Source organism: Triticum urartu, chromosome 1A (genome assembly GCF_056163025.1).
Source record: "Triticum urartu cultivar PI428250 chromosome 1A, HENAU_Tu73, whole genome shotgun sequence".
In the NCBI taxonomy this organism is placed as follows: domain Eukaryota; kingdom Viridiplantae; phylum Streptophyta; class Magnoliopsida; order Poales; family Poaceae; genus Triticum; species Triticum urartu.
The window spans coordinates 359,700,921-359,716,726 of record NC_141873.1 but is presented as its reverse complement, the minus strand read 5'-3'; the positions used below and the strand labels follow the sequence as shown (position 1 = coordinate 359,716,726).

The 15,806-nt window shown below is 48.4% G+C and overlaps 1 protein-coding gene across 2 annotated transcripts; it reads right to left on the bottom strand.

The window, feature by feature from the left end:
• Window positions 1-12,664: 12,664 nt before the first annotated feature.
• LOC147991235 (putative xyloglucan endotransglucosylase/hydrolase protein 28) lies at window positions 12,665-15,356 on the bottom strand. Of its 2 annotated transcripts, XM_087521260.1 has the most exons (3): window positions 15,027-15,331; window positions 14,788-14,888; window positions 12,665-13,536 (listed from the first exon to the last, which is right to left on the bottom strand). In XM_087521260.1, the coding sequence occupies exons 1-3, from the start codon at window positions 15,205-15,207 to the stop codon at window positions 12,847-12,849; spliced, it is 972 nt and encodes a 323-aa protein (XP_087377386.1). In that variant the 5' UTR covers window positions 15,208-15,331; the 3' UTR covers window positions 12,665-12,846. The 2 variants fall into 2 exon arrangements, with proteins under 2 accessions (XP_087377386.1, XP_087377375.1); XM_087521249.1 differs by lacking the exon at window positions 14,788-14,888 and having other exon boundaries at window positions 15,027-15,356.
• Window positions 15,357-15,806: the final 450 nt, after the last annotated feature.

Below are 15,806 nucleotides of genomic sequence, written 5' to 3'. Positions count from 1 at the left end.
TATGTTTCTCCATTATGGAGGTGACAAAAGGTCCACCGTAAAAGGTTACATCGATGCAAGTTTTGACACTGATCCAGATGACTCTAAGTCTCAATCTGGATACATATTGAAAGTGGGAGCTATTAGCTAAGATTACCTCCGTGCAGAGCATTGTAGACATAGAAATTTGCAAAATACTTACGGATCTGAATGTGACAGACCCGTTGACTAAGATGATCTCACAAGCAAAACATGATCACACCTTAGTACTCTATGGGTGTTAATCACATAGCGATGTGAACTAGATTATTGACTCTAGTAAACCCTTTGGGTGTTGGTCACATGTCGATGTGAACTATGGGTGTTAACCACATAAAGATGTGAACCATCGATGTTAAATCACATGGAGATGTGAACTAGATTATTGACTCTAGTGCAAGTGGAAGACTGAAGGAAATATGCCCTAGAGGCAATAATAAAGTTATTATTTATTTCCTTATATCATGATAAATGTTTATTATTCATGCTAGAATTGTATTTACCGGGAAACATAATACATGTGTGAATACATAGACAAACATAGTGTCACTAGTATGCCTCTACTTGACTAGCTCGTTAATCAAAGATGGTTGAGTTTCCTAAGCCATAGATATAACACTCTCCCCTCTCGTTGCTATGCATCACCATGATCTTGCGTGTGCGTAGGTTTTTTTTGAAATTACTACGTTCCCCAACACCTCCGTGTCTCTTCTACGGCAGGACGTCGGAATCGTCGCGGCCCGTCCGCACACCGTTCACACGGCACACTTCGCTGCAGCGTTCCCACCGTGTCAGATCTGAAGACCGAAGCCATGAGGAGTAAGGGTGAGCCAGGGCGTCCGGCTGGGTTAGGGTTCCCTGACCCCTTGTGTAAGGAACCTAAAATTCCTGCCTACAGAAAGCAGCCTAGCGAGAAACCAGAGAATCGCGAGGAACCGAGTAAACCACCAGATCGTCTTCTCCGCGAGGGTGAGCCGCCGCCATGCAAGATCCGCTCGTCCGCAATGTCGACGGCTACGCAGCTGGCAGGAACCAAGCCATGTGTGTCCGACGTGAACCCGGTGGTCGGTGGGGACGATCATGGGGCTCCCTCTGTGGATGCTGCCCGCCCGAAGCCTTCCGTCAGGAAAACTGAGGCGCCTGTGGCACAGAACCCGAGTATGCGGTCGCTCGCTGGTTGGGGACAGATGAAAAACATGGCTGTGGTGAGAGTGCTGGTACCAAGTCCAGAGGTTGAGACGCCTACAGAACAGATGCGCCAGATGTCCGGCGGTGCGGTCGTAGCGATCGAGAAGGAAATAAGAGCTGCAGCTACACACAGCCACATTTCCGGCAAGAATGTACAGCAACGGGGTCATTCACTACCCAGAAGCTCGGACATCATACCGGCCATGCAAAATTTATCACATGAAGTTAGGGTGGCAGAAGCTGAGCTATCGGATGACCCATCTACTTTGGGGAAGTGCAGTGCTGGTGATAACCATGTGATCGGCTCGGTGGAGGTGGATGGCAACCAGGCGATGGTGGTGTACTATAATACAGCAACCTCGGTTGATCCTCTGTTTACAGGCACACCAAAAAAGCACAGGATGGAAGGAGGCCAGATGGAGCAGCACACAGTGGGAGGAGGGACTACTGCTGACCAGGAGATGCAGGAGGAAACCGACACTCAGGAGGCAGCCGGCCCAGGGGCCGCCGGCGAACAGACGGGGCCGATGAAGCCCCGTCTGGAGCAATGAATATCCTAAGCTGGAACTGTCGGGGTGAGGGGAACCCCCGGACAGTTCGTGACCTTGTGAGCCTTGTGCAGGTTCACTCCCCTAGTATCGTCTTTCTTTGTGAGACTAGGCAATCAAAAAATAAAATGAAGAGATATCGTGCTCGGCTAGGTTTAAGTGGTTTTGAAGCTTTTGATAGTGTTGGTCTTAGTGGTGGCCTTGCCTTGTATTGGCATGAGTCTTTGAATCTTGATGTAAAAGCTATAAATGAAAGATACATTGATGTGTACGTGACTGATGTGGCGGGTGAGCCACCTTGGAGGCTTACTTGTGTCTACGGCGAGCCACGGGCGAAGGACCGTCATCACATGTGGTCCCTCCTCTGTGATCTTCACCAACAGGCCGACATGTCGTGGGCTGTGGTTGGCGACTTCAATGAAGCGATGTGGAGCTTTGAACATTTCTCTGAAACGCCACGGTCGGTAGGTCAGATGATTGACTTTCGTGATGTGCTTGAGGTTTGTGGTTTGGTAGATCTTGGTTTTGCAGGCCTACCGTATACTTATGATAATCGTCGTGCTGGCCGGGCAAACGTTAAAGTCCGGCTTGATCGTTCTGTTGCTAACAACTCTTGGCGGGATATGTTCTCGGAGGCTAAGGTGGAGCACCTTGTAACGCCGAGCTCGGATCACCTGGCCATTCTGCTACGGTGTGTGAGGGAGGAGATCTCACCATCGGCCGGCAGAAGATGTCGTCAGTACGAGGTGATGTGGGAGAGAGACCCGACTCTCCCGGAGGTAATCATGAACACTTGGACTGAAATGGGTTCGATGATAAATCTGGGTGATATTGCCTCCGGGCTAGGTAATATAATGAAAATACTACAGGATTGGAGCCGAAAAAAATTTGGTAATGTTATAAAAGAAATTAACAAGTCACGCTCTCGCCTGGAAGAGCTTATGTCTATGAATGCAGATAGAAAGGAGATCGGAGAGGCCACTGACAGGATGAATGAACTCCTATACAGAGAGGAGATGCTTTGGATGTAGAGATCTCGGGTTGTGTGGTTGCGGGAGGGAGACCGCAACACGCGTTCCTTTCATCGGAAAGCGGTTTGGCGTGCGCGGAAAAATCGCATCAAGTCACTTGTTGATGATGCAGGAGTGGTGCATAAGGATCATGAGTCCATGGCTGCGATGGCAACGTCCTATTTTTCTAATCTGTTTTCTGTTGATGCCTCCTTATGTGCGGATCCTGTGATTAACTTAATTAATTCCCGTGTTACTGATGCCATGAATGGTGGACTGTGTGCAGATTTTACGGACAAGGAAATTGCTGATGCACTGTTTCAAATCGGTCCTCTCAAAGCACCGGGGCCTGATGGATTCCCTGCTCACTTCTTTCAGAGGAACTGGGGTGTCATGAAAGAGCAGGTTATCGCTGGTGTGAAGGAATTCTTTCGGACTAGGATCGTGCCTCAAGGGGTAAATGACACCTCCATCGTTTTCATCCCAAAGGTAGACAACCCAGAGCGGCTCACGGAGTTCCGGCCTATCAGTTTATGCAACGTCATCTACAAGGTAGTGGCGAAGTGTTTGGTTAACCGGCTGCGTGCCATATTGGATGACATTATCTCACCCGCACAGAGTGCCTTTGTCCCTGGTCGGATGATTACTGATAATGCGTTACTTGCTTTTGAGTGCATTCACTATATTCAACAGGAAAAAGACCCGAACAAAAGTTTTTGTGCATATAAATTGAATCTGTCTAAAGCTTATGACAGGGTTGATTGGATCTTCTTGGAGCAAATAATGCAAAAGATGGGTTTTGCTCGCCGTTGGGTGAACTGGATTATGACGTGCGTCACCTCGGTGAGATATACAGTTAAATTTAATGGGACCCTCTTGGATTCATTTGCACCGACGTGCGGGCTTCGGCAAGGTGATCCTCTCTCCCCGTTTTTGTTCCTATTTGTGGCTGATGGTCTCTCGGCTTTGTTGAAGGATGGAGATGAAAAGGGTGATTATACTCCCCTGAAGATTTGCCGTAGAGCGCCAGGTGTGTCTCATTTGTTGTTCGCAGACGACACTATGTTGTTTTTTAAAGCAAAAGAGGAACATGCTAAGAAGGTACATGAGGTGCTACTCACGTATGAGAGAGCGACAGGCCAATGCATCAATCTGGTCAAGTGTAGTGCACTATTTGGAAGTTCCTGTATCGTTGACAGCCAAGAAAAGGTGCATACTATTTTGCATGTTGACTTGGTCACTTTTCAAGAGAAATACTTGGGGCTACCTACACTGGATGGGCGTATGAACAGAGGTAAATTTCAGAATTTGCAATCAAGACTTCTGAAAAGGATTATCGCTTGGGGTGACACCCTTTCACTTGCTGGCAAGGAAACCATGATCAAAGTTGTGGCGCAGGCCATCCTTACTTATATTATGGGTGTGTTCAAGTTGCCGATGTCAGTTTGTGATGATTTGAATAGGATGATAAGGAATTTTTGGTGGGTTTTAGCGGAAGGAAAAAGGAAAACTCATTGGATGGCGTGGCCACAAATTCAGGCTCATAAAATGAAGGGTGAGCTTGGGTTCAGAGACTTCCGTCTCTTTAACCAAGCCCTTCTCACGAGGCAGGCATGGATACTTTTAATTAACCCAAACAGTCTATGTGCGCAGGTACTAAAAGCCCGATACTATCCGGAGGGGCGTCTCGAGGACACATTATTCTCGGGGAATGCCTCTCCTACATGGCAGGCTATCTAGTATGGCCTCGAGCTCTTGAAAAAGGGCTTGGTGTGGCGCGTCGGCAATGGACAAAGCATCCATATTTGGAGGGGTCGCTGGCTGCCCACGGAGCCGATGGGGCGGCCTATCACGCAACAAGGCACCTGCAGATTACGACGGCTGGCGGATCTCCTTGATGACTCCGGCACTTGGCGCCTCGACGTTCTACGTCGGTACTTTCTTCCGGTGGATATCAGCACCATCACGAGCATCCGCACTTCGTCGTGCATCATTGAGGACATCATTGCTTGGGCGCCTGAGAGGAACGGTATCTACACCGTCCGCTCCGCCTACCGCCTTGCCATGGACGAGCGCGAGTGTCCATCGGCAACAGCCACGAGCAGGGCACCGGATGGTCGTCGCGCCATCTGGAAGACCATATGGGGGTGCCCTGCTCCCTCGAAGGTACGCGTCTTCGCCTGGAGGATTGTTACCAACTCGCTCACAACATGGGCTAATAAATTCTCTCGACATCTTGAGCTTACTGATGTTTGTCCCATTTGTAGTGTGGAACGAGAGGATACCTTCCATGCTATGTGTAGATGCCCCCTCGCGAAGAACCTGTGGCGTGCAATAGCGAAGGATTGGCCTATCCCTGATGTGGATTTTTTCTGTAACAATGGCCCTGAATGGTTGTTCTCTCTGCTCGAGCCACTTGCAGATACGCCACGGTTGGTCGTGTTGATGACCATGTGGAGTATTTGGCACGTCCGTAACGAGATAACTCATCAGAAGAATCCGCCCCCTATAGAGGCCTCCTGCAGATTTCTCCATGGGTATATTAATTCCCTACTATGTATCTGGCAACATCCTAGAGCTGATATTGTTAAAGGCAAAACGGTAGTGCATTTGGGAAGGTCGGCTGCTACACAAATTAAACATAGTGGTGAGGAGAAGCGATGGATGCCACCAGCAGTTGGCTTGGCCAAGCTGAACACAGACAGGAGCTACATCCTAGCTACAGGAGCTGCTGGCGGAGGTATGGTGCTGCATGGCGCTGCCGGAGAGATTATTTATACTGCTTGCAGGCAATTACGTACATGCGCTAATGATTTAGAGGCGGAACTAGCTGCGTGTAGTGAAGGGCTGGCTCTCGCCCTCCACCGTACTGAGTTGCCGATTGTCATTGAGATGGATAGTTTGGAGGCGGTGTAGATGCTTAACTCGCCGTCTGTGGATCGCTCGAACCATCGTGTACTGGGGCAAGAGATTCTTGTGTTAATTGCAGCTGACCCTCAGAAGATTTCTATTAGCCATATTAGTCGCTCTCAAAACACTGTTAGTTATGCTCTTGCCGCTTATGGTTGTAGTACCCCTTGCACCGCCGTGTGGTTGGGATCTGGCTTGCACGACATTGTAAATCTTTGTATGGCTGAACGGCCTCCTTGAGTAATGAAATTCTTTTTTTACCCCGCAAAAAAGAATGAATTTGGCACAAAGTAGCAGACAATCGATGCATCCAGCGACTAGCTAGCCCCACCTTGCTGCTGCTCTCCCTCCCTACTCCCACATGGCCCATAGGCCAATCTCTCCTCTTCCATCCCATTTCAGAAATTTGAAGAGGCAGCAACGCATAGTGTGCATGACATGTCTCTATCGCACGAAGTTAGGGCTCATGATTCACGAACCGCTCTCCCAAATCCAATCTAACCGAGCAGGGGTGGGAGCGGCTGCAGCAGGCAACCGGCGGCGCCCTACGTCCATCCCTCGCCTCCTCTATGCTGCATGGTGGCATCCGCACCGCAAGCCGCAACAGGCAACACACGCCTTCTCTCGTTCTTAGAGCATCTCCAGCCGTTGGCCTCTCAAGGACTCAAAAAATCATCGCCTGAGGGCGACGGTTTGGGACCGATTGGGTTCCTAGTCGCTGGCCCCAGGGTCGCCCCAAAGGTTTTTTTTAATTTTTTTAAGAAATCCAGCTATAATTCAGCAAACGGGCATAAACTTCGATGATTAAACAGTTTTTTACATAGCAAACTTAAAATTTATTTTAAAAAACAAAGGCCGCGACTACAGGAATAACTCGATGAACTCGGCGAAGTCGCCGCCGTCGTTGTTGTCCTTCTCCTCCTTCACGCGGCCGCCCCTGCTGGACCCCTGCCCGAAGTCGCCCTGGCGGACCGGTGGTGGCGCGTCGTTGTCGCTATTGTAGAGAACGACGACGCCTCCCTCATCGCGGCCACGGCGTCGAGCGGCGATCTCCTCTAGGGCGCGGCGCTGGCGCTCCAACTCCAGCTGCGCCCACTTCATGGCCGCTGCGTCGTCGAGCTCCGTCTTCACGCCGGCGAGCCCTGGCTCCGTCTTTACGGCGGCGAGCCCCGGCTCCATCTTCGGCTTGACGAGGCGGGGAGGAGCCGAGGAGGCGCACCCGCCCTCGTTGATGACGATGCTGGCGCTGCGGCTGCGTCGGCCGAGCGGCGTCTCCGTGGGCTCGGCCTTGATGTTGTAGAGCGTCGGTGACCCGGAGGAGTGGGAGGAGGAGGAAGAGGAGCCAGTCCTCCTCGGCATCCATTGGACGCCGCTTCTTCGGGGGGCCGGGGCGGCAGTGTACGTGAATGGCGGCTCGTTGCCGCCCTCGAGGTGCTCGAGGACGGCGTGGAGCGTGCGGCCGGGGGCGCCCCACCACAGGCGGTGGCCGTCGCTGTTCTTGGTCCCCCGCACCAATGGTGCATTCTTGGTGGAGGCCGGCCGTTCCGCCTGCCGGCGTTCAAAGTAGGCCAGCCACGCCTCGTGGTTGGCGGCGGCGTACTTCGGGCAGGCCCGCTGCTCCTCCGTCAGCGACGCTCGCGCACGCTCGACATCAGTGTTGAAGTAGTCGAGGCACGTGACGTCGGGCAGCAGGGGCACGTGGATGTCCCCGGTGCTGAGCCTGCACTGCCCCGGCGCGCGCATGTCAGGAGGCGCCGGAATGTTTGCTTCATGCAGGAGGTGGGCATCCCACTCCTGTAGCGAGCGGCGGCCAAAGCCATTGACCGCCGCCACGTCGTCGGGGAACCTCTCGCCCATCGTCTGCGGCGGCGGAAAGAGTTTGTCGGCGGCGGCTGTGCATGGGGAGAGAGGGGGGCTGCGGGCAGGTGCGTCCCCGGCGAGGGAGGTGCTGCTTTATATAGCGGTCGGGGGCGGCGTTGTGTGTATGCATGGGGAGAGGGGGCGCGTCGCAGCACCACGCCGCCCGTGAGAAATCCATAAAAGGCTAACCGGCGGCAGCCTTGGCGTTGATTCCTCGAGGGAAACGAGGCGTTGTGAGGACGATGAGGCAGGGGTCGCTGACTTGGCGTGCCCGCTGTTCGTTCGCGCCAAAACCGATTACCACGGCGCCCCAGCGCGCCAGGTTCGGCCTGGGTACGCCGGCGCCAGTTTCAGGCCAAACCGACGTAAAATAAGCTCCTGGGGACGTGACTGGACCGGCTTTTGGGCACCGGCGCCAAAAAATGGCCGGCGGCGGTTGGAGGCACGGCTAAAGATGCTCTTATTGGCACTTTTGCAGGCTGCAGCGAAATCAAGCGTCGAACTCTATGTAAGTTAACTTGGCTTCGTGTGTTAGTATATTGATTGAAATTTAAGAATCATTTCTAGCGAATTCAAACCTGACAATTATTTAGAGTTATTGAGTAGTATAATGATAAATTAATCTGGTTTGCAATTCGTGAATGATTTTGAATTTGCAATGTGAGAATATTTATGAAGTTATGAGAATGTGAAAGTGAGTATTACCAATAAACATGGTACTTCTATTTGTGAACACTTTCAATATGAGAACTTCTATGAATCTATAAAAAAATTCCTCGCTTCTGCGTCATATCCTGTACATTTAAGTACAACTAGCAAAAAGATCCGTGCGTTGCAACGGGAAAGACGATTGTATCTGCAAAATGCATTTGCAGTCAAGCTGAATTTAATCTTTACCGAGATATGTGGGAACAAAGATTGCATATCTTTAATATGAACTAAAATTCTAAGTGAGTGACAAAAATAGGTTGAAAAATCAAGAGTTACACTAATCGAACTTTAAGAAAATAAACTCAAATCTGCAGTAGAGAAGTGCACTCGGGCAGTAATTTTTTCTCTTGAGGATTGCAATAAACATAGAACTTTTTTATATTTGATAGTACAAACGGAAAACTTCATATTTTGTGGTTGCAAGGTTGCATGATTTTTTTTCCGGATAAATCATGGTTCGCGAGTTCAGCTACGGAAATAAAGAAATTCTTTTCTGACTTGAGATGACTTTTAATTGAAGTGCGGCACATAGAAAACATGCCCTGGCACCATGGGTGTAGTAACTGATAAAAAAAAATTTGTACATGAGCTCCCACATTAAAAGGCCAAGGGTACATCTAGTCGAGCACGTGAAGCATCTCATGAAGCAAGGGAGGCGTTTCGTTGTCAACAAAATCTCCCGGGAAATGAACCAAGCGAGCGATCTGCTTGCTCGTTTTGGTCGTCTAGAGGAACGGACAGCAGTTTGGTTAGGATCAGGGCCTGATAAAATATTAGACCTCATCCCTACGGGATTGTAATGTGACTATTATTTAATCAATACAATCCCTTTTCCCACAATCCATTTTCCCCGCAAAAAAAGGCCAAGGGTACATAATGACCGGCAAAAAGGGAACGTGTTTACCTCATATAGAGGTCTTGTACTCCTTGTGGTTTCTCTTAATTTCTAAAATTAAATTAAAATTCAAAAGGGTGAAGTGCGGCACATAGAAAACATGCCCTGGCACCATGGGTGTAGTAACTGATAAACAAAACTTTGTACATGAGCTCCCACATTAAAAGGCCAAGGGTACATCTAGTCGAGCACGTGAAGCATCTCATGAAGCAAGGGAGGCGTTTCGTTGTCAACAAAATCTCCCGGGAAATGAACCAAGCGAGCGATCTGCTTGCTCGTTTTGGTCGTCTAGAGGAACGGACAGCAGTTTGGTTAGGATGAGGGCCTGATAAAATATTAGACCTCATCCCTACGGGATTGTAATGTGACTATTATTTAATCAATACAATCCCTTTTCCCACAATCCATTTTCCCCGCAAAAAAAGGCCAAGGGTACATAATGACCGGCAAAAGGGGAACGTGTTTACCTCATATAGAGGTCTTGTACTCCTTGTGGTTTCTCTTAATTTCTAAAATTAAATTAAAATTCAAAAGGGTGAAGTGCGGCACATAGAAAACATGCCCTAGCACCATGGGTGTAGTAACTGATAAAAAAAACTTTGTACATGAGCTCCCACATTAAAAGGCCAAGGGTACATCTAGTCGAGCACGTGAAGCATCTCATGAAGCAAGGGAGGCGTTTCGTTGTCAACAAAATCTCCCGGGAAATGAACCAAGCGAGCGATCTGCTTGCTCGTTTTGGTCGTCTAGAGGAACGGACAGCAGTTTGGTTAGGATCAGGGCCTGATAAAATATTAGACCTCATCCCTACGGGATTGTAATGTGACTATTATTTAATTAATACAATCCCTTTTCCCACAATCCATTTTCCCCGCAAAAAAAGGCCAAGGGTACATAATGACCGGCAAAAGGGGAACGTGTTTACCTCATATAGAGGTCTTGTACTCCTTGTGGTTTCTCTTAATTTCTAAAATTAAATTAAAATTCAAAAGGGTGAAGACTAGATTCGAAAAAAAAGGCCAAGGGTACATCTAGTCGAGCACGTGAAGCATCTCATGAAGCAAGGGAGGCGTTTCGTTGTCAACAAAATCTCCCGGGAAATGAACCAAGCGAGCGATCTGCTTGCTCGTTTTGGTCGTCTAGAGGAACGGACAGCAGTTTGGTTAGGATCAGGGCCTGATAAAATATTAGACCTCATCCCTACGGGATTGTAATGTGACTATTATTTAATTAATACAATCCCTTTTCCCACAATCCATTTTCCCCGCAAAAAAAGGCCAAGGGTACATAATGACCGGCAAAAGGGGAACGTGTTTACCTCATATAGAGGTCTTGTACTCCTTGTGGTTTCTCTTAATTTCTAAAATTAAATTAAAATTCAAAAGGGTGAAGACTAGATTCGAAAAAAAAGGCCAAGGGTACATAATGACCGGCAAAAGGGGAACGTGTTTACCTCATATAGAGGTCTTGTACTCCTTATGGTTTCTCTTAATTTCTAAAATTAAATTAAAATTCAAAAGGATACAATCCCTTTTCCCACAATCCATTTTCCCCGCAAAAAAAGGCCAAGGGTACATAATGACCGGCAAAAGGGGAACGTGTTTACCTCATATAGAGGTCTTGTACTCCTTGTGGTTTCTCTTAATTTCTAAAATTAAATTAAAATTCAAAAGGGTGAAGACTAGATTCGAAAAAAAAGGCCAAGGGTACATCTAGTCGAGCACGTGAAGCATCTCATGAAGCAAGGGAGGCGTTTCGTTGTCAACAAAATCTCCCGGGAAATGAACCAAGCGAGCGATCTGCTTGCTCGTTTTGGTCGTCTAGAGGAACGGACAGCAGTTTGGTTAGGATCAGGGCCTGATAAAATATTAGACCTCATCCCTACGGGATTGTAATGTGACTATTATTTAATTAATACAATCCCTTTTCCCACAATCCATTTTCCCCGCAAAAAAAGGCCAAGGGTACATAATGACCGGCAAAAGGGGAACGTGTTTACCTCATATAGAGGTCTTGTACTCCTTGTGGTTTCTCTTAATTTCTAAAATTAAATTAAAATTCAAAAGGGTGAAGACTAGATTCGAAAAAAAAGGCCAAGGGTACATAATGACCGGCAAAAGGGGAACGTGTTTACCTCATATAGAGGTCTTGTACTCCTTATGGTTTCTCTTAATTTCTAAAATTAAATTAAAATTCAAAAGGATACAATCCCTTTTCCCACAATCCATTTTCCCCGCAAAAAAAGGCCAAGGGTACATAATGACCGGCAAAAGGGGAACGTGTTTACCTCATATAGAGGTCTTGTACTCCTTGTGGTTTCTCTTAATTTCTAAAATTAAATTAAAATTCAAAAGGGTGAAGACTAGATTCGAAAAAAAAGGCCAAGGGTACATAATGACCGGCAAAAGGGGAACGTGTTTACCTCATATAGAGGTCTTGTACTCCTTATGGTTTCTCTTAATTTCTAAAATTAAATTAAAATTCAAAAGGGTGAAGACTAGATTCGAAAAAAAAGGCCAAGGGTACATAATGACCGGCAAAAGGGGAACGTGTTTACCTCATATAGAGGTCTTGTACTCCTTATGGTTTCTCTTAATTTCTAAAATTAAATTAAAATTCAAAAGGGTGAAGACTAGATTCGAACACACACCTCCTGGGTAGATGTGTGGCGCTCTAGCCATCACGCTACAACGTCTTTACTGATGTTAAGGGAGGTTCGCTAGCTGATAAATCAAATTTAGCGCAGCGACCTGTGATGGAAAAAACGAAACGTTTTTTCTGACTTATAGGTGGCATACTCAATAATTTGTAGCAACTTTGGGATAAATTATATGACGTACGAGCAGAAGCAATAGCCCTTTTATTATTAGGGTAAGATACGGTGATACATTCATTTGTACATGCCAAAATCAAGGATTTAGGATGTACTACAAAAAACTTACTGTAATGTTTAAAACTTTGAATACACACTTTCCAAAACCTGGGCCCGCCCCTGGCGACGCGGCAGGACATGACAGAACTGATGAGTCCACATCAGGTAAAGGAAAGCAATTGCACATAAAAAAATAGAGAAAGAACATGATGAGAGAGTATTGGAACCACGTAGCGGAACAGGGCACGAACCAAGGAAGAAGAAGGTGAACTGTGTAGTGCACTGGTGGAACAGGCTATATAATAGAACGGGGATGCAGCATAAGCACAGCAAATAAGACGTATAAGAATGACGCATTGAAGTATTTATACAGAATAAACACGTATATTGTCTTGTATTCAAAGGGTTAAGAATTTGCATCCATTTTTCAACCAGTTTGTGTGCCCGTGTGAATTTTCGGGTTGTTCCGGTGTCAAAAAAGACAGAAGAAGCGAGTCGTGATGTTTTAGAACGTGGAAAGTTTTTGGTGGTTATGTTGGGACTCGGATCATGCTGTTCATGTTTGGGAGTCTTTTGTTTACACCTAGACGTTGGCTCGTGTTTTGTTCATGGAATCCGGCCGGAAAATGGTTTCGAAAATTTAAACTATATATAAGCAAGTGGACGTACTGCTGTATGTGCTATTGATAAAATTAGGTTTTTTTACGTTTGCCTATCTGTAATCCTCCTGTGTTCTGTGTACATATCCGACAGATGCACCAACCTCGACCGAGAAAACTATCTTGAGGATGCCATGCATCGATTGACTGGACTCATTCCATTGGATCCCATATCCTACTGCATGCTGGAAGAGTACTGCAGCGGCGACGACGACCGGCGGCGCTTCTTCTTGGACTCCCCCCAGAGGTGGAAGCTGGAGTCGCCGTTGGCGAGGTCGTCACACTCGGGGAAGACGGTGGTCTTGTATCGCACCCTGTCGCGGCACGCCGTGTAGGTCAGGTACTGCTCGCGGAACCCCCTCATGGCGGCGCGCTTGGAAGGGGCCATGACGGCGACGTCGTGCGTGAGCAGGTCGACCTGGCACCCCTCGGGGTCGGCGACGCTGCTGGCGTCGCAGCCGCTCAGGACGAGGTCGGAGAACTCGGCGGCGAATGGCGCGTAGGCGTAGTCGACCTTGTACTTGCCGCCATCGGTGGCCCAGGCAGAGCCGTCCCAGATGGTGGCGTAGACGGACATGGGCTTGGAGGGGAAGTCGCCGCCCATGGAGGGGACGCGGACCACCTCGCGGATGGGGACGCCGTCGAGGTAGAAGACGATGTTGTTGGGGGTCCAGGCTATGGCATAGCGGTGGACGCCGGCGACGGTAGGTTCGACGGGGAGATGGTAACGCTCCTCTCGGCCGCGCGCGGTGCTGCCGTTGCCGTACATGTTGGTCTGGACACGCCAGCCGTGGCCACGCCGGTTGCCCAGCAGCTCGAAGTCCAGCTCGTCGTGGTTCTTGGGGTACTCGTCCCAATTCGACAGCTGCACGCACACGCACACGCACAAGTCAGTCTCACACCAGCACGAATGTAAAGTTTTCGATGGCATGAACAAGTCAGCTGTCTCACAGCAACAGCAGCACTCGTAGAGATAAATATTTCGATCGGAAGAAGAAGAAATTTTGAACCAATCAAACAGTTACCAAAGGACTAATCATGCATGCCAATCAAAGGGTGCATGCGTGCATCCTCAGTAACATTTTTTTTCTCCCGTATACGTGTTTGCTTTCTTCATTTCTGTCATAATTTTATAATGATCATAATTATTTTTTGAGAAATAATAATGATCATAACCAAGATATGAATCTGTAATGTTGGGTTGTTTGGGCCAGATAGGGCAATCGATGGCCAAGATTTTTTCTAGGCCGTGAAAGCAAGCCATCGATGTCGACATCACCCACCATGTATGTGAAGGTGCACCAGCGCCGAGCATAAATTTCTTTCTTGAAGTGAACAAAAAGAGATGGAATTAACAAACCATCACTCAGCCTCACTAGCGTTGTTCGGGCCAAGTAGGGCAATAAAATCAGCAACAATTTCCAGACCAGAAAAGCTAGCTAGCCAGCCATCGATGTCAACACATCCCACCAATGCAATGCAACCACCCGAGATGGATCGAGCTAGCTTAGACCGATAGATTACCCATACTCCAGGGCAACTGGTCGACGCACGCACGCCAAGATGATGGACGTCCATTTCTTTCTACGCCAATAGCTTAGTATATATCGCGCGTATCTTCTTTTTCTCGGGCTGATGGCGGATGGGCGTTTCGTGTACGCCTACCTAGCGAGACCGGTACGTGTTAGGGCGGTGCTAAAGCGAAAGCGATCGACATGATGCTGACCGGTGTGCACTGCGCCAGCACGGAGGGGAAAGTAGATGGAATTTCTCCTCCCTTCCCGCCGCTTGGTCGCTACACACACTTGCTCAGCCGTTTCGACGGACAAGAACGAGCAGCACTCTACACGGTTCCACCCGGTGGATTGTAGTGCTGTTCGCGGACAAGCCAGCGGAGAATTGGTCATGATCAAAGTGTGGTGTGGATTACTGACTAATTCGTAGCATATGCATGGTCAATCGATCTACCTAGACCAGTCACCAGCGTAAGTAGAGTTGATTTCTAGGCTTAGTCATGTCGAAATATCAAGTGACCCAGGAGATTAATCGATCGAACGAAGCAAGTAAAAGGATCAAACTGGAACAGGGCCACAGGGGGCTAGGCTGGGGCACGCACGTAGAAGGCGACGACGACGCCGGCGGTGTAGTCGGCCGGCAGCTTAATGGAAGCGCCGAAGAAGCCATGGCGGTAGGCCGACTTGGATATGAACCCAGACCCTGCATCGCCATACTCTCACTTAGTTCTCGATCGATGGAGCGATCAAATAACTGTCGAAACCAAATTGATTTGGATCGCGATCGGGGTACGTAAACGGGTTCGGAAATACGTACTGTTCCATTGATTGAATTACTTACCGGTGTATCTGTCCAGCTTGAGCGTGACGCTCCGGCCGTCCGCCGACCGCACGAGGTTGTCGCCGCCGAAGAGCGGCGCGTACCCGGCGTCGAACGGCACCGGCGACGTGTCCAGCGCCGCCGCGGCGGCCGCGGCGAAGACCGCGAGAGCCGCCATGAGAAGAGCACTGGCTGCTGCCATGGCAACTCGCTAGTCCGATGGATCGATGGAGCTCGATCCTGCACGCAGGAGGCAGCCGCTGCTCTATGCGTGTATGTATTTCTGTGTCCGTGTGCCGTGCCTGTGCCGCGCGCGTCGATATATATGCATGTCATCTCATGTTTCCTTTGTCGAGACGATGCGATTGGGTTCAGTTCCTTTTTGGCGGAGCCGCCGGCGGGGCTAGCTTGCTAAGCTACGCCGACTTGTGGGCCCGGAGTATTACTATCTCTAACAATGCTTATATTCGCCCAAACAAAAATGGCACTTAATTCTCATACATCTTTTTTACACCTATTCTCATGCAACAAATCATGTGACACCTATCCCGGAGTGAGTAAAAGCGGACAGCCTAATCTAGAGGATCCATTTTATTCATCTGCTTTATACTGCACTCTCTTCGTTTTTATTTAGTCCGTATATTAGCTTTAGTCAAAGTCAAGCTTTGTAAACTTTGATCACGTTTATAAACAAAAAATTTAACATATATAATAACAAATCAATACCATTAGATTTATTATTAAATGTATTTTCACATCATATAGATTTGTTATGAAAAATGTTTATATTGTTTTCTATAA